General features: G+C 38.8%; 1 protein-coding gene across 11 annotated transcripts in view; it reads left to right on the top strand.

Annotated features, from left to right (window-relative positions):
- Window positions 1-20,285, top strand: part of Lar (tyrosine-protein phosphatase Lar) — a 399,608-nt gene that overhangs the window by 255,236 nt on the left and 124,087 nt on the right. For 10 of the 11 annotated variants that reach the window (XM_072893354.1, XM_072893356.1, XM_072893353.1 and 7 more), the window contains one exon: window positions 17,432-17,470. The exons of the other annotated variant lie outside the window; for it this stretch is intronic. In XM_072893354.1, the coding sequence (XP_072749455.1) occupies window positions 17,432-17,470 (39 nt within the window). The remainder of the gene's footprint in view (window positions 1-17,431; window positions 17,471-20,285) is intronic. 11 annotated transcript variants of the gene reach the window in all.

Below are 20,285 nucleotides of genomic sequence, written 5' to 3'. Positions count from 1 at the left end.
CTTCCATACGGATTACACATAAACTCATTCGGACATTCGGAGGTTCTGGAAGGGTGATTATTATCGGAATGGCGAAACTTTCTATCAAAATATGCGTAATAATTTTGTTAAGTTTGCTTCTGAAAAAGTAAGAAAGCGAGCTTCGAGAGCTATGGAACATTCTGAGAGAACCGCAATCGTATGTTCGATGGAACATAAATATAGAGAAAAGCAGCTGACTGGATAGGCGAGTGGGATGGTTAAAAGTTTTCTTCGGTTTAACGATTTGCTCGTTTGAACCCGGAAGTTGAGGCCTTCTCCCTGCCGTTTCTCCACTTCTCTCTCTCTCTCTCTCTCTCTCTCTCTCTCTCTCTCTCTCTCTTTCTCTCTCGTGCTCTTTCCTCTTTTCTTTTCGCTGTTTCCTCTGCGCTCTTCCTCTACCTCTACTCTTTCGGACTCGTTTGCCAACGTGCATCCTTATTTGCGGTTGATAGTAATGGGTACGTAAGGAATGCTGAGGGAGGCCTTCGCGATTCCCAACTAGACTCGCCGTTTCCGACGGCCTCTTTAACTCTCGACAGGGCTGCTTTCACGAGGAATACTAGCTATCGTTATCGCTCGCTGATCCAACGGGTGATGTTATCGCTCGTGTTGTGCCTTGACTCACCGCGCTTCTTGACGCTCGTTACCTTACCGTGATGTTTTTAGCGAAATTTGCAGCGCGCCGCAATATAGCAACGATGAAAATGAAATTGATCCAATGGAAGATATCCGGATGATTTGCTCGCGCAGTAGAGAAAAGTTGACAAGTTCGAGAAATTGTCGGCGAAATTTAATTTGATACCTGCTATATCTGATTTACAAATTCAGGTGTAGAATATTCTAGAAAATACTTTCTTTTATTTACCAACCTTTTTATCAATTTGTTGTAAATTTGTATTTAATTCATAACGAAATTACGAAATGTCAGAAACTCTTGCATTAATGAGGTTTTGATCTTTGATCTCGAGGTGCATTTAAGTAATAGAAATATATATGTATATAAAAAAATATAAAGGATTTATTTTCTTTTAATTTTAACTGGTTAATAGTTTTAAAGTCCTGATTTCTAAAACAAAGTGAACGTTATGCGTCGTCTTGGCTCTTCAATTATCTCGTTTCGCGATATTTCTTTTCCATTCGCAAAACGAGCTATTAAGCTACGCGCGGAAAACTCGCCGAAACACACGATGGTGTTCCACGAGTGTTTGGGGGGTAATTCCCAAAGAGATTATCGAAGACGCATCACCACGGGCCCGCGTTCAGATACAAATTGGTCCCATGCAACCGTGACTGGTGGTGTCGGAGCGTACGGTGCACACGACCCTCTCTACTACATGTCCATGTACGTAGATTTGTATGCAGGCGGACGTGTGCATGTGTATGTGTGTGTTTATGTGTTTGTGCGCGGGCGCGGGCGCGGGCGCGCACGTGTATGTGTGTTGCACACGTGGACTTGAATACAGATCGGTGTACAGGTGCGACGTCGGCGCAACGAGGAAATTGCAGGCTCGCCGGTCCCCCAGGTGCTCTTCGTCATCATAAAGCCTACGGCACTGGCGTTGTACCTGTATTAAACCCAACCTCGAATACACAGCCCTTCTCGCCCTTCTCTGTGTTGCTCTGGCTAGCTTTCTCTGTCCTTTCCTCTACGCCACGCGTACCCCGTGTTCCGTGTACGCGTCGCGATCCGAGGGACATCGGCCTCAACCGACCGTTCCAGGAAACTACTACGAACACTGACTCGGTCCTCGGTGTCGTGGCTATTTAATAATCAGTATTTATGGCAAAAACTTGCCAGACGTCCGGCCGTTACTACAGCTCTCTCGACTCTCCCGAGTCTGTTCACCGCTTTGAAATCTACGACCTTGGATATTTTATTCGACGATATGAAGGGAAATTTTCACATAGAATTAATCGTGCTGTCGTATTGACGCGAGAAAATAAAGATTCGACTAGACACATTTTTTTATAAAAAAATCATTTGTATTTATATTTAATAAATATGATTAAATCACATGGAAGAATTTAAAACTAATTACATGTACTTATATATCAGTGCGATTAAATTTTATTTAACGCGAGTCCATTTTATCATTTATCTCACTTCTTACGTTCTTCGCTTAAATTTTCTCCATATATCTCGATTCGTGGTTTGTTTCTTAACACGAAAACGGTATTATGTATGTATAGTGAATGCGCTTAAGCGTATTCGTTATCTCGCGCATAAGTCTCACGTTTGCGTGTCTCTCCCCCTCCCATCTTCTTCTATCAACTTCTTTTCTTCTCTTTTCTCTCCCGACGTTCTTCGTGATTTCGCTAAAGTTAATCTGTTACGCCTGCACGTCAGGATAACATAGTCAAAATTTCAATCTCCTTCTGTTAGGCTACTTAACTATCAATAGTGCAGTTCGTCATTTTAGGATCAATACGCTCAATACAGAGGCATATCGGAGTTATCGGTTTATCACACTGTGCATTAATACGCCTAATTGAAATACATACGGAATGTTTCCGATGACTGCACATTATAAAGCGTATTCGAGACAGAAAGCGATATGGTAAACTGTTAATGAATGACCATATCACTACTGATCATGTTTGAAAAGAAGATCGTTTTGGCACAGAGTGCGCAATACATGGAACTGGGATAATCATTTATTAGAACGCATGGTTTGGCACGTAAACTGCCGCGGTATCGCTTCTCTTGTTCTCTCACTCTCTCTCTCTCTCTCTCTCTCTTTAATCTCTCTTTAATCGGTATTTACTGCTCGATTTAACTAACTAATAATGGTCATTTACACTCATTTAAACGGTAACGTCGTTTTGTTGAATGTTCGATATAGTTGATTTTTCGTTTTTATTTAGCGAAAAGTTTCTGCTAGAAAAAGTTATTTAAAATATTTAATGTTAAATAAAATTGTACAGAAATCTTTAATGGCAATTAATTATAATGTGCATTCAGTTGAACCGCGTAATTATTTTCACAAGATTACGCGAAGAAATCGCTAAAATACTTTGTAACGAGATAAATTCCGTTGAGTTCGTGCAAAGAAAACATCAGCTGTGATTTTCTCAACTGCTGCGGTAGCTTATTTGCTATAAAAACAACATGCAAGACATCGGGATTTTAAGAGTCATTGTCTCTTGAGAACAGTGTAAATTACAAAGTTTCCAGCTGTTAAAAAATATTAAAAATACTTGTACGAGAATATCTATGGATTAAAGAAATAGAGATGAGAAAGAATATTCTTTATTTCTCAAATAAATACAATATTACTTGTGAAAACGCGCAGCTGATCGCATTGTTGTCAATCATACAACTAAATTACCTTCGCGCGTCGAAGCGATCGAGTTGCGGTACCGCTCGGATTTTAATACTCCCAGTCCGGTGATATGACGAGATCGTGATCCTACGGGAAGCGTTCGAGCTTGCCGGATGATAATCGGACCCGCGTGTCGTGCTCTCGCAGCTCGCCGTTGTCCACATCAGAGACAGCACCTAATAATAGACTCGAAGCCCATCTCTCGGCCATCTCTACCAATATAAACTTCTCGTTGCTTGTCCGTTCGTTCAGACTGAATTACCCCGGTCTCGTCCCCGAGGAGTCTACAGCCCGCCGTCCGACAACAAAGTTTGCACCGGCGAGTAAAGCTTAATTAAAAGCTACGATGACGCTCAAGGGCCTCTCTCGTCAGCCTCGCTGGGTCGCCGATTCGTTTCACCGTAGTATCAGGAATGAATGGCTGCTCTGTTCTAATCGTTCTTTGTTTACTTTAGCAACTTCGTGGCCGCCACGCGAATCGCCCAAAAGAACGTATTTTGTTTAACGATCTCAAGAAAAGTGACAAAAACTTTACAGCATTTTCGCGAAATAACAACCGAAAATTGTATATATAATATAAAAAGATGTTGTTTTATAAAATCTCGCAGAATGTAGAATGAGATGTTAAATTGCTTTTAGTCAAAATTTATAATAACATTTAATATTAAAAATACTTAAATATAAAAGGACTTTAACGAATTTAATCTCGCAATTAGACAAGCAAATGACGGAGAAATTAGATAAGCGAAATTTTGTTTCGGCGAATTTTAAATGTGGATCTCATTTTATTTATGTTTTAATTGCTAAAACATTTAACATTGATAAATTTGTTATTCTATTGTGCGCGCTGTTTTCTGCATTTAGACTAATATCACTCGTTTTTATACTTTTTTATTTCTATTTAATCTTAGAGAGAGAGAGAGAGAAAGAGACATAGAGCCTAATTTTTTTTATTTATAAATTTATGTATGATATTTTTTGGAAAATCAACTCTACAAAATAATTGAAAAATTTATTTTTAAGGAAAGTGCAATAATATTCGCCGACTATATATGTATATATATTGCACTTGTAATGAAAGCAACTGTAATTTTAGAAGAAAATGCGTAAGGTATTCTCTTACTAGAATTTTGTGGAAAAATGCATTTTGTGCATCATAGTTTCTAGAAGCCGTCTTGCGATGGTTTCGTGGTGCGTTGGACAAAAGCTTTTTAGCATCGTCTAGCGTCAACCATGCGCTTTCTTTCGCACGCCTGATGGTGGCGCGCATGAAATGACGTTATTTTAATACATGGAACACCATTCCGCCTGCATTGTGCGGCGCATTATACGAACGACTCGCAGTTGCAACCGCAAAGGACATTTTGCATTTATAATTTATGGACTCTTCTGCCGTGTGACAAGCGGTTATCACAGTCTTGAAACATCTGGGAAAAAATGTGGATTTAAAAAAGAACCGAAATTATTACCTTTATTTAAATGCATATCTGTTAATGATTTTTTTTTATTTTCTACATATCCAATATTTTTTTAAATTTATATAAAACGTGAAACGGAATACATCATACCGTACGTAATTAAAAGTTTCAGTGATACAAGTCGTGCATTAGCCGGATATACGATCACATAAATTTGAATCATTTCCATTTTACAAAAGAATTACGTTAAATTGAATAATGGAAAACAATCACGCTGCATCTAAAAATGATCCTTTCTGCTTTATAAAAACTGACAAAATTTCCTGTTTTCATTGCAAAAAGAAAGAAAATCGATGTTAAATTGGTCGATGAATTCATTAGCTCAAAAGAATGGTGATAGGTAAAATAATACCATGTAAAATTTAACAAGAAACGAAAGAATTGAGAAGAAATAAATTTCAGTTTTTTTATTTTCTTTGAGAAATGTCATTTCTAACGCAAACGCGCATCACTTTGTTGCGATTTTATCCGATTTTAATTCAAAGTAGCACGTTTCTTTTTTTTTGTCGACGCCAAAGGGTTTCCTTTGAAAAATGCGAGCCTCGCGTGGCCTGCGTGTTTTTCTGCCTCGAGTCGCCTGCCTCGCACCCAAACCGTAGAACTGCCATAAGAGAACCGAGAACTTACTGCTATTCTGTCGGCTCTTTCTTTCTCTCCCTCTCCTCTTCTTTCGTTTAGATTGCCGCGACTTGATGCGAATCTATCGTCAGACGACGGCAAAACATCGCAGAAGTTCGAGGCCGAGGCAAGTCGTAATTGTGGCACGCAAATTGTTAAGCTAATAATGATAAAGCCGAGCGTACACGGCTTCTTTATCGACGTAAATTTTTTGAGAAATGACACGAAACGGCTCTTATCGGGATCTTTTTTTCTCTTACTATGCAACAATTTTTCTCGTCGTGCTCGTCAAGTAAACACGGTACCGACTCTAATTAGTTACATGAGGTAATTAGCATCTAATTAGCGCGCTGCAAATAATTTTGTAGATGGTCCCGTGGAGACTGATCGAATTAATTAATGGAGATTCACAATATATTGATCGACATATCGTGACCTAAGCATTATTTAAACGTTCAATCGCGCATTAAATAATTTCTCGTACAAATTAACATACCTAGTACGCACCAGCGTAAAGATTCATTTAAAATATAATTGACGAAACATGCACTTTGGTCAGGAGTTATCCTTTGTCGTAGGAAGTATTAAAATATAGGTAACGCGATGTAGTTAACCGGAATAACATTTACAAATATATTGTATACATGCTTATTTGCCAACATTGATTCTCACTCACAAAGGTAGCTCATTTTACACGCTTGTCCGCACACTATTACTCTCTGACGTTTGCAAAATATTTCGCTTTTATACGTACGATCGGTCTTAATAGTTTTGCATAAAGTACATTTTGAAATTGTGCCCGCGGAATAGGATTCATTTCGAGTCAGGAAACCGGTGTAGAACAAGCATCGTTGCTCTTTGTTGTCTTGTCGTTTGCGTGGTGTAGCTACCGTTTACTTTATATTCTCTATCCCTACCTACCTACCCCTACCAGCCCCGCTTCGCGCTTTCAGTCATCCTACCTCCCACTTGCGCTTTTACCGTCCTGTATCCATCCCATCCACCGCCACGCACAAAGAATCTTTGTAATCCTGTTCTTGTAGCTCCGGGCTGCAAAAACGTGGCGGCATCCGCTCCAGTCTTCCGTATCGTCTGCAGCTGCATGCATCCGATGTACCCGCGGCACACCATCGTCAGCTCGTGAATCAAATGCAGAGATCGCATCGCAAGGTAAATTGTTCGGAAAGCCAGGTCGCGTTTGAATTTCCGCCGGAAGGTTTATGACTATTTCTCCGTTGGGGGTCGTTGCTAGCGAATCGAGCGTATCGCACGTCCTTTCTTAGAGGATAATATATAAACAGAGTTCTCACGGCAGGCGTTTAATCGAGTATCTAATCGATTTGGGGCATATTCTTCTTTTTCTATCGCGACGATTGCTCACTCGTATGTCGCTTCAGACTTTGGCATATATGGAGCAATCTACGAAAAGCTCGAGAAATGTAAGAGTATATATGACATTTATCCAAACTGGCAGAAAAAAAAAATCTCCGCAAACTTTTGTAAATTTTCTTTCCGATAAAACTTTTCTCTATTTCTACTTGGAAAACGCGCGCGAATCTCGTATTCTGATATTGCTTACTTCATCGAATTTTCAGATTGGATGGATTTCTCCATTGCGCTATAAGCACTTACGTCAAATTTCGACAGAGGTGCGGTGGATGAGGCAACATCGTCAAGGGGAGATAACGGGTGATGTGCGAGCGCAGATTGGTCGCACGGGGGTCGCTCGTTGGCGGAGTAGCACTTGACAGCGTATACCAATTATTGCATCGGACGCGGCTCGTGGCCAGGGAAACCAATACGCCGGGACAAATTGTCAATTTATGCTTTCTCGTTATTACGCCGGCCTGATCATAGCGCGCGCGCGCGGTGTGCGCTGGCGCTCCGCGAACTCTCGATGCACACGCATCGTCGCCGAATGCACTGTGCAATGTATGAGAAGGAACGACCGCGGCGTGTACGTTGTGCAACCGCAGATATGGATGCATCCCGCATCCATAGGCGGAATTCGCGCACGTTTCAATCCCGGCTCTTCGTGCCTCGTCAGGCTCCATTACGGTGAAGCGCTCTGATCGCGCATGAATAGCGGGTCCTTTTGTGAACTTATCGCGACGAACGACCACAATGAAACAGTGTTGGGGACAGCTTTGTATGTAGAATGGTTAAAGCAAATTACCTGACGCATAATCTGCATAGATAAACAACGAAAGCTCGAGTAAAATTTTCAATATACGAAGTACACAAGCCATTGTTTACCTTTTGTGATACTTATTACAAAATACATATGATTATATTATTACACATATAATACATATTTTTAATTCATGTATGTATACAAGTATATAATGTGTGTAACAGAGTATTGTTTAAGCATGCTGCGATAAAAGTTTCGACGAAATAAGATCCAATAAGATCGAGCCGCAAACTTAAGGAAAGATTTAAAAGGTTAAGAAGAAGGAAAGATATAGAATTTATCCGCTGCATATTGTGGCCGCCAGGGCGAAGATTCCGGAGAGGTAGAGCAGAGGCTGCCACACACGTAGAGCCATAAAAATAAAGCATAAAATCAACTGCTGACTCGATTGCGCCTCCTACTCCTTGGCAACGGCGGGAAAATATTGCGGAGTATGCGATTTAAATCATAAAACTCGAATAAAAATCCTAGACTGTTTTTGCAGCTGCAGATGCAGCATCACCAATGGTAGGCATGTAAGGGAGAACGAAAGAGTAGAGCGGTTTCAGAATGAAAACACGAATTTCGGTTTCGCGTGTCTGTCGTTTGCGATCTCTTTTCTTTCTTCTTTTTCGATTCATCTGTTTCACGCTGTTTGTTCACTGCTTATGATTCTGTTTCGCCATGCTTTAGAAACGATGTCTAAATCGTGGAAAATGGGAACAGACTCGTAAAAAAGAACTTATACATGTGCGATTTCATCACGCTGAAGCTGTTTGCGCCTTCGTGAAAACATACCATTATATGAATTTATATAATCCAAGTTTATCGATCTCTTTATCTAAATAAACCATGTAAAAATGAATTATATAAACAATTCTCTTTCTTTTTTAAAGATTATTTGTACATTTAATTATTCTTTTTTATTTTATAATCTATCAACGAATTATTTCGTATAGATATTTAAATATTTTAGTAATTATAAAATAAGCGCAAGCAGCTTCAGCGTATTAAAATACTAAAATATAATATTTAAATATCTATACAAAATAATACGTTAATAGATTACAAAATAAACTGCACAGAAAAAAAGTAAGTGTCAAATCAAAATTTACATATTCATATGAACGCATTCATTGTTTCATATATACGCAACAATTTATAATCTTTTTGGAAGAATTTAAAAATCTTAAATTTTAACAATATTATAATCTTATTTCAATACTACGATTGTCATTTCAAGAATAAAATAATTATTTTAACTCTAAGAAAATTATAATCTTCGATTTGAACATGTTTATTTTCTATCCAACATTTTTTCCTCTTTATTCAAGAAAATTATTCTCAAATAACAAGAATATATTTTTCTTGGTTGAACTATATAAACTGTCTTCATCTAAGCGAATTTTCTTTGTTTAACGCAATATAATCTCATTTCAAGATTTATATTTTGAAACTAAAGATATTGTCAAAATAAGAATATTCTTTTTTTCTGTGTGGATTTATATTCACACTTTTGTACGTTTGTAATAATGCAAGTTCTAATTTAAAAAACAAAGCGTATTTTTAAGCTTATTGTTAGATTTTCCACATTAATGCGAGAATTAACGAAGTCGCAGACCTCGGAAAAAAAGCGAAAGCATAAAGCTGAACGAAGCAGGTCCAGAAATATTTCATTCGCAGCCACGTAATATTATTTTTCAATAGTTTAGCTAGGCGGCGAAATATACCGGTCGACTATATCGTTCGAATGGTGACTCCCAGTTTTTCCCTATTTCTCACATCGTCCATATTCTACCTTTTTTTTTTTTTTTTTTTTTTTTTTTTTTTTTTTTTGCTACCGATCTTAGCCACGGTGTGCACAATCGAGCGGTCCCGTGTTAGCATCCGTGTGGTCGCGGCTAGGCGTTGTTTTGCGACGTGGTAGGAATGCGTCGCGCACGGTAAATTCTCGATGCAAATGAGATCCCTGATACGCGCGAAATATAAATCCGAAAAACCCGGGGAATATTTATGTCTATTATCTGAGGACCACCGCCGAAATCGCCCCGTTTGGTCCGATCCGCGCCGCACTCGCTTCTACACGCGCGGAGGTTGCGCCAGAAATACGGTCGAGTCAGATTACGCCACCATTTTCGGAGATATTACAGGAAAACCACTTACAAAATCGATTAACCTACTGTCAGGAGATATTGGGATTGAAATACCGCGTCCGGAAGTTGCGCTCGAAAATAGTAATAAGATTTTTCAGATGGATATTAATCTCATAATAATCGAGAGAATAGCAAGATCTATTATCTGTCTGATTGGATTAAATAGTTCAGATTAATATTTAATTGTTGTATTTCTGATGAGATTTAAACCGAGTATTATATATTTAGATACTCTAGCGTTCCCCTTCCTGATAAACAAAATTTATAAAATTGTAATTCAAGAATCAAATCTCTTTTTAGAAAGAATTGTTATTTTGTATTAGATGCAACTTTATTTAAAAGATAATAAAATCTATCTAAATATATGAAATAAAATATAAAATTAAAATAAAAGTCTCTCTAAATATATAAAACATATTCTGTTTAAATCTTAGAAATCCCGGAAATACAACAATTGAATATAATTTGAACTATTTAATATAACATATATAATTATATATGTGCATAATTATGTAATGTAAATTAATCAAAGAAATATGAATAGATATTATCCAGGTTTGAAGAAAGTTTGACTGACATTTTTGCCAAATAACATGGCATTACAATTATAACTAGTCGTAAAACTGAAACTCTAATTAATAGAATGACTTGCCGATAGTCGTTTTAATTGTATGTTTATTATCATCTGGAACGCGTTTCTGAAAGGAATATCACGCAAAGTCTTGAGGTCTTTTAGGAGCATCGACGTACCGATTGTCCCTTCCCTCTTCACACACACATACACACATACACATAGCTAAACGGTTTATTTGACAAAGTTGTTGGCTAAATAAAATTACAGACTTATGCACTGGTATGAAGTCGCATTAGCATTATCTGATTGGAAAATTGTGTTTCAGTTTCATAAAAAAGGAAAAGAAAGAGGCAAAATGGATATTGTATTATTAAACCGCGGAAATGTGCAATGTGCTCGCAAGCTGCAACTTATCGATTACTTACTTTCAAACTCGATTCGTATATATTTCGTTTCTCTCTCTCTCTCTCTCTCTCTCTCTCTCTCTCTCTCTCTCTCTCTCTCTCTCTCTCTCTCTCTCTCTCTCTCTCTCTCTCTCTCTCTCTCTCCCCCCTCTCTCTTTCTCTCTCTCTGTTCCTTTCTCTTTCTCTCTTGATGAAATATATTTTATTTTTAAGAAAAATATTTTCTTTCTCGAACACACACATACTACAATGTGAAGAAAAATTGGCAAAAGTAGGTTAAATTTCTTTTAGATTTGTTCCCAATTGTAAAAAGAAATTATGTGGCATATATGAATCTCTGCATTTCTAGAATTGCAAATTTATTGAGAAATTACATTAAGTGATGAAGAAAAATCAATATTTATTATATGTATTTCTCTCTTTCTCTCTCCTTCTTTCTCTTTCAGTTCTAGAAGCATAGTTCTATAAATCGATATCCTGTAGCTAATTTTATCAAACTATTCTGTAGACTAGAAACTTGACACATATGATGGCTTAGGCGCGGCCGGAAAGGTGCTAACTTCTTGAAACTAATAACCGATGTGACAAGCAGATTTCCCATTTCCAATCGAAACCATTATTAAGCCATCTACTGTCCTCGCGGCACTTTGTCCGGATTGGTGGTTTCATCCCCTTCTTCCTTGCGTTCCTCAAGAGCTCAAGCCGGGATTTGGCCCGGCGCCAGCGTATTCATTCCAGAAACTAGCCGCCCGATCTAAGGGGCCAATTATTTAATCAATTCCACCCTCTTAGCGGTCCGGGATAGCAGAGATGGCCCATTCGAAGCGTAGAACTGCCGACAACGACGTCGACGTCTACGATGGTCGGCGACGACAATTGAAATCAGTATATCCTTGTCTCACTCACGAAATTCAGACCCAACTGTCTCACCGACCAACATTCGGACACGAGCCAAGGATATCATGTATAGAATCTCGTACAAAATCCATTCTTGCGACGAAGATTACAATATCTTGAAATATTAAACTAAGTTAACACTCTCGGATAGATTAAACGCTATTTCACTATTAACTTTTATATTTTAGGATCCTAAATATAGTGACAGATTTTCCAATAAGCACAAGCTAAGCTCGCTTACTTCTTTAATTCAAATGGCTGCAATATTTTTCGAATCTTATGAACCTATAACTACTTCTCTTTTAAAAATATAAATGTTTGCGCATAAATGTTAAATATATTATGTTACAACTAAGAGTAAAATGTTTATTTGGTAATAAAATATTTCTTAAAGAAAATTTTTAAGTAAAACATTTTATAATTCTGCATTGCAGTGTTTTTAAATTCTATTTCGTTTAGAGCTACGTAAGTTTTTAATTTGTCACAGAATAAATACAAATGCACGGATTAATGAATATTATGAATGAACTGAACAAATAAGCCATCTTGTATGATACATTTGTAGTATCGGTCTATATTGATCGCGTATCACCGTATTCGAAGCACCACGAAGCAGATTTAACGTCAATTAATTTGAAACTTTGGCACAGCAATTGCGAGAGAACGAGAAAGAGGAATAGAGAGATGGGATAGATAGGATTTCATGAACTCGTGAAGATCTGAATATTGCCAATGAAATTAAGGAGAGTGAAGGAAATACATATCACGTCGTATGCCGCATTACCCAGTTTCGCTGATAATATTATATTTCAGTTGAATTAATTTTCCTCTTATTAATGATTACACGCGTCGCTAAACTACAATTAATTAAATATTAATGTAAGATGTAAATGAAAAAGAAAATCCGATTATATTGATGTTTTAATTAATCATATTAGTTTTATTAGTAAAGACTGAGAATCGTATGTTCTTCTTGTTATGGATAAAATCCGCGAAAAATTATACATCGAGATGAGATAAAATATTGATACTTTAAAAGAATATTATAGTTTTAAATATTAAATCTCTCTCTCCCTCTCTCTCTCTCTCTCTCTCTCTCTCCTTTTTATCTTTACGATGGTTTGGCAATTTACGTAAGCACGAATACGAAGTGTCATTTGTGCATTGTGATACTTTAGTCTCCTCTGGGTATCCTGAGACTACCGAATAACTAAACTGCCAGAACTGCCGCGTAGTTTAAGAAGTATTGAACGCAATAGGCAAATTCACGCGGCCTGGATCGTGGTCTCACCGCGCTTGCCAACGTTGTACATCACTGGCCCCATGAGAAACTGATCCTATAAACTGCGCGCACGAAATCAGAATGCCGGCCATTAAACTCGATGGCATAGCGGTCGATGGTACTACTAAATTAATTCAGGATACTTATTGCGTTTCTGAGATTATAGACATTTAAGCCGTTTTCACTTTGTACGTTTTATATACTTTATTTCTTTTAATTATTGAATAATTAAATCTTAATAAACGTATTAAGTGTTTGAAGCTAACTGAATGAAGTCTCATAATGGTAAATAGTAAACAATGAGTTATTTTATATGAACGATACAAAGTACTTGGACATTCCGCAATGATATAATATCACAATTTAACCGCGATTTAGCGAGTGTCACGAGTCTAATGCGCCATAAAATTTTTCTCCCGTCGTCGTCTACATTAAGTTTCTCCAGCGCGGACGACAATGTCTTCTATTAAGATACAAGTTCTACTCACACACCGAAGCAATATGAATTTGATTGCACAATTCGATTGCCAAGAATGTAAAAGATAAAAGACGGATAAAACGTATACGGATTTTAATAATTAATTTTCGAGTTTGTTAAATTCTATGTGTTGAAAATTATTTCCTTCGGGAATAATATATCTCGAAAGGAAACCTGTTTTTCTGTCTCTCTTTTCTCGTAGGTGATAATTCGCTTTTATATACGAGGCGCGATCGACTCGCATGATCTTTTGGACTCGCATGAAAATACGATCGAATGTGCATATACTCGTACACGTGATCGCGATACAGATCGCGACAGCATGTATATAGGTCAGTTATATACAGATCGTCGAGTACGCGATGCCAACATGCATCCACGGTAATGGTGCAGACATATGGGAGGGGGTTAGACCTATTTAAATATGTATACGACACAAGAACTCACATTTACATAAAAACTTTGCTATTCGCGAACATTTCTTTCGTCTGCTTTCTTCCTCGAAATATCGACACATTTTTTGCAATGACCCGTAAACTTTGCAATACCTATATTTACGACATAATTATCGACAATCTTTACTTACAATCGAAGACGTCTGTTAGGAATAGACTTATCTCACCTGTGTTATAAATAAAGTAACTATAAATGTATAAAACGAATTAAAATACGATTTGTTCTGAAAAAAAAATTTAATGTTTATTTGAAACAGTTTTTTTTTTTTTTAAATAAATATCTTTTAGATAGCCGAGAGATCTCATAAAGATATCTTTGTCATCGAGGTTCGATGACGACGCACAGTAATTCATGATAACGAGACACACAGGTTGAGTAATAGATTCACATTACACTAGCCCGCATGGATTTCCTCTGCCAACGGTGTGACGTATCGCGCTTGCAAGTTACCGTGCACGGTAACTTCGTCATGACGTCGAGGGCTGGCATTAATTTAATGTTAGCCAGCGGTAGGGGAACTAATTATAAAATGCATGTTATGTGAGGTGGTTTTCAAGTTCCCACTAGTAAATTCTACTGTTTACTCAGAGTTTATTCGACACCGACTGTACTCTTTACAATGTTGGAAAGAATGCACATTCGAATTTCACAAAATTCTGGACATAAAGTCTCTCTCAAATTATTCAATTCAGATTTAATTTTTGTCGGATTAACGTAATAACTATAATTATTCAAACATGCAATTTCTCTCTTGTTATATATTAAAAGGCGGACACAGAGATAATCGTGAGAGATGAAATGAGAATGCATAACTTCTCACTTGTGTGTTGGCTCGATTCAGCGCTTCTGATACCCATCATAAAAAAGCAGCTATGGCGGCGGTAGTAATTTTCGCGTCTCACATCCGGGCCTGTCATACGAACGTGTAAGGCCGTGACACGTAACTTTTTATGATGAGAGAAATAATCTCGCGCAATATAGCTATGAGAGCCGGCTCGTCGCCGATACATCGGCATTATTCAGGCGCATAATTCTACTCGTCGTCTTTTCCTCTTCATTCTCCTTTTGCTCTAAACTTATTTACATTTCTCGAATATAAAAGGAAAATAATGATCGATTATCGAGAACGAGTTGTTGTTGTGTTGTTTCGATTTTATTAAGAGCGACAAGTTTAATGAGCATCATTAAAGAGAGCAACTTCGTAAAAATCGAGGAAAATACACGGGATCAGGCTTGTCGCGGCAGATGAATAATTGCAAGATATAAACTTCAGGGTCAAGCCGGGGGAACGGAAGAAGGATGGCCGAGGATTATTACGCGAGGATGGCGTTGTATCGCGAGCGAATGAAAGACATGATAAAACGTGTCGCTTTAAGTACTTGGATGTCAGTGGGGAGAGTGATCGGGGGTTGCGTATGTATACCGTGTTGTACATAACGGGGAGTAGAAGGTATCTCGGTAGCAGAGCGAGGGTGCGATATAGTAGGAGCAAAGCGATATCACGCTCGCGTTATTATACGCCGAGTTAACGACAAGATTGTTTCTCAAAGTTAATTTACATCTACCGGGCCCGCCTAAGAGATGAGGCAACGTGCCGATGTCTCCTCTTTCCCTCTCTCTCTCTCTCTCTCTCTCTCTCTCCCCTTCCCCCGCTCCCCCCCCCTCTCTCTCTCTCTCTCTTTCACGCGCGCGCACAATCTCGCCAAATTAATATTTCGTTCTATTCGAGGTATCTTCGATGATGAGACCATGCGACACATCGTCGCAAAGCTCCGCAAACAAGATAGAATAACAGTGGTTAGGTTAACGCGAACCAAAATGGCAACGTATCTCAGAATGCATCCGCTTGTTTGCCATGAGAAGCTTCACACATGAAGGAACCTATTCGCTTTATCGCGTGATGCTACAGATTACATATCTTTGAATATTATTATATTTTATGACAAGTTTAATCGAGAAGAGAAGCAAATAAGTTTTTTAATAGAATAAATTTTTCAATTAAAAACGATTATCTTTATTAATAATGAGTGATGAATAAAATTATTTAGTAGATGAATTAAAATAATGTTGAGTTTATAAATATTAGTTATCCTATCTAATGTTATCTTAATTAGTAATGTTGTTAAATTTTCGAATAAAATCTGTAGAGTACAAATCAATGTAAAAATAACATTTTATAAATATATATCTTGTACGCTAGGTTTTAATAATATATAAGAAATGATTTCTATAATATCTCTATTATAAAAATAAGGCCGAGAAAAGATAAGATAATATAATATGATGTAAATATACCTAATTATGAAGAAATCTGATAATCTATGTAATTTTATATAATTATATATAATAGCTAATATTCAAAATTTGGCGTTATATAATTATATTCATCTTACCTTTACATAACCTACATATATTTAGGTAGATCTATTTTCATATATAATCAGATCTAGCCAAATATGATTGTATAAGATAAGATCATATTGCGCCAAATTTCGGATTTAATTATACATGATCTTATATAATTACATACCTAAATCCATTTTTTGTCACAGTGTTTGTTCTCTGAACCTATACCATGTTTAGAGTAATAAATAATAGTAACGAAAATCTTGTAGTAGATAACACTTTTTGACTAATAACATTAGTCAAAAAATAGAAGATCGCGCGATTCTCTTCGTATAATTTTGGCCAGACGTTATAATTTTCCGCAATTTCTCGTAACGCGGATACTTTGAATTTTAAAGCGCGCCATTAATGATTCATTTATTCGCACGAACAGAAGAGAACGTTCAACGAGACCATACAAGGATGAATACTAAATATCGAGCATAAAAATATCGTGATCGCCATCGACGGTGACTCGTTATATTCCACAAACGGGAATGCATGCGAGACGTATCTCGCGCTTTCACGCTTTTCCGACAGAGAGCTTTCACGACAGCTGCCTACCAAGTCGCTCGCAAACCACCAAATGCCCCCTAACCCCGCCTCCTCTCCCTTTCGTGCTCCTAAGGGTTCGTGCCATGCCCCGATGCTTTTACACACGCGAATATTGCAGTCGGTGAAGATCGACACGGCTCTCTCGAGAGCGCGACTGTATTATCGAGAGATGCGAGTCGCGTGTCGATGGCATGCCTTCGTGGCTCCGAAGACGACGTAGTATGGCGATGAAATTCGAGAGCGATATCGGAAGCTTCCCATATACTCCAGCTCTATTGTGAACTTGGTCGGATATAGATATTTGCGACGGTGAATGTGAGAAATATGTAGCACCCCACTTTCAATATCACTTACCTAATATAAAAGATTTAGAATTCTGCGCAAAGAAATTAATCAATGCTTTTAACGTAGACGATAAGATTGCATCGTATATGTCTCACCGTAAATTCAAATAAGACGAATGAGAATAATTAGAGGAATAAAATCGTTGGTCGAACGCCTTATATATCGACAAGAAACGATGTCATGGTGTTTATATTCCCGAAATGAATTATAAGACACGTATCATGTGTCTGGGCTCGCGAGACATTGCCAGGACATTTACGTATGACTTGACTCAACGAGCTTCTTTCAGGAAACATCAGCGACTCGCAATACATCACGTACATGACAAGTAAGTACAAACAATGCTAGCATGGGGTAGCAAACGCGAGGGGGAGCGCGAGCGCGAGCGCGAGCGCGAGGGAGCGCTCGATGTTATCCGCGTGGCTAACATCTAGGACGCCGCTCGCGTTTGCGCGCACATAAACCAACAAGTAACAAACGTGGACCCGTACGCGGCTCGTTGGCAAAAATACACTCTCCGTGCACGATGAGGGAAACGAGGTCAGAAGAAGTGGACCTCGCGCGCGCACGTAACATCGATCAGGCTCAGAATCGCGTTTCGAGACACGCGCTCGTACGGGCTCGTAAATCGGCCTGTTTTCGAGCACGAACTACTCAATTTCGGTGAGAGCCGTCGTATGCCAGTATCTAAATTTCAAATCCGCTAATGTGTATTTTTGCCCTGGTCCCGCGGCCGTTTCGCGTTCTCGCTCTCTCTCTCTCTCTCTCTCTCTCTCTCTCTCTTTCCCTCCTTATCTTTTTCCTCTACCTTTCTATCTGTCTTTTTCTTTCCGTTATCGGCCAGCTTTTCCCGGACGCTTTGAATTTCAAATTCTGTGCGACCGCTATGTTGGCCGCTACGGCAACAACCGACTTTAGAGTGTTTCCACCCGCTTATGCGTTGTCATTTGTTTCCGTCGCCCTCCGACCTAGTATACGTACAGCGTACAGCGATCTACGGCACGGTATCTCTGGCGTCCCGCACTTTTATTTATGGCGCCACCCGGTATGTATCAGAATTGATTCTGTGATTTATTCCACAGTCGATAGCGCGGGTCCGCTATATACGGCGTGAGAAGGCGAATTTCGTAGACCCCGTTTCGATCACCTTTCGCTTCGATGTTGCGTGCGACGAAACGATTACGTGTTATAATTTCTCGCGTCTACTTTACGGAGCGAGTCTACTCTATTCGCACGTTCTCTCTCGTTTACCCTCGCATAAATGGTCGCCGAGTGAAATAACGCGCACGCATAACGAGAAGCGAGAGAGATAGCGTCTTTTTTTCCGGAGAAAAATAACACACTCGAGCATTACGGTAATGCGCCGCTTTAACGGCAATGTAACTCCGACGTTATCGTCGACTAATCTTCTGCCGGCAATGTCTTTTAACGGTTCTTGCCGATCTTCTTAATGCACGAGACTTTGCACCTAATTGCACGCTACGGCTCGACGATCGCGAAAGTTCCTTCGCGTAGCTCGCACGAGCAACTACGGGAGCAAGAAAGTCCTCCCGCCGGGGAAAAGGGACGAGGGGAGCACGACCCCCGGCTAATTGAAGCGCAATTAACCGCGTTAAAACGCCAAGTGCTGATTAGGGCGCTACGTCTACCATCTACGTCGCCCCGTGCTCGTCGCAGAGCGACCTACTAATCTATGCGCATACGTGACGCGGTGGTTCTTGCGTAAATTGAAAGTCGTCCTTGCCCTCTCATCGCTCGACAAGAGTGCACTCGACCGCCGAAATTCATCGAAGCATTACCCCTCATCTTATTCGACCCTTGACGCCGTTAAGTGCATCGTTTATGAGTTTCTAAATGACAGCAAGTTGAAGAAACAGGAAAGATTTCACGATGAAAGCAAATTATTTGATGTAGAATTAAATCAAACTCTTCCCTGTAAATATAATAGTACAGTGTGCATAAATATTGATAATTTAAAGGTTAAAAATATGTTATTTTTTGATGTCTTGATGTCTAAGTAAATGTAATACATATATATACAATAAAATGATTAAAAAATAACATGTCAAGTAATATAAAAGGAAGAATTAATGAAGAAAAAATTTAGAAATACGTTATATAATACTTTTTTTCTTTAACTGAGTTATTCTACTGTTGACTTATTTATTGCATAGCTATTTTATATCAAGTGAATGTGAATATATGGAGTGAAATATTTTCAGAAGCTAATATGCTGACATTTATTATTGTCAAAAAACTCACATATTAATTTGGTTATTGGACGTTTTAAAATGTATAATGATAAAATTGTATTCGTAGATCAGGTCACTCATAAATATTTCTTAAAAGAAACTGATTAAATAATAATTATTGTTGATATTCAATTTTCGCGTTTCGAGATGATGTAAATAAGTGACGAAGAAAGAAAGAAATCTTATTCAGACAGCTAAAAAGCTTGTTGTAAAAAAGTGAATATATTTCGTGATTAGATAATTCAAGAACGCGACAGGATTTCGTGAATATTCAGAAGTCCGCCGAATCGAGAGGACTCTCCCGCTGGAACTTGAATTGTTCTCCCCGGGCGCCGCAAGAAGCATCGTCGTCGTCGGGACACTCGGAGAAATGCGAGCGTGGCTAAGAAACGTTAATTGCGCCGAAGACACTATCACGAGAACAACCATGGTGACGCCGTCGCCAGCACCGCGATTTTACAATGGACCAAAGGTGGCGGTGAGTCGCGTTTGGTTGGTCGGATTTGCTGACGTCGGCTCCGGTGCGGCGGGACACGACTGCGATGGGGGAGTGTACCTACCTACTTATTTAGAATATTGCCGGCATACATCTGCATAAATTCAGCGCAGGCTCGTCGACATTCGCGTCGTACCACCAACCCCGAACTTACATATCTCGCGGAGAGACGCTCTTACGAGGGTGAATAGTCGACACATGGGGGTAGTACTCTTTCTTTCTCGTCTCCGACACCGGCGTCCTCGTAGCCGCCATCAGCATTTCGCCGCTCGTAAAGAAATCCCTTGTGATGTTACCTGAAAGCCTTCTTCTTCGGGCCGGCGCGAAAGGAAAAAAAATAAAAATTCAAGGCGCGTCGCGCGTTATAGACGTATCTTCGACGCGCGGGCGTATAT

This window comes from Anoplolepis gracilipes, chromosome 5 (genome assembly GCF_047496725.1).
Source record: "Anoplolepis gracilipes chromosome 5, ASM4749672v1, whole genome shotgun sequence".
In the NCBI taxonomy this organism is placed as follows: Eukaryota; Metazoa; Arthropoda; class Insecta; order Hymenoptera; family Formicidae; genus Anoplolepis; species Anoplolepis gracilipes.
This window is presented reverse-complemented; position numbering and strand designations above follow the sequence as displayed.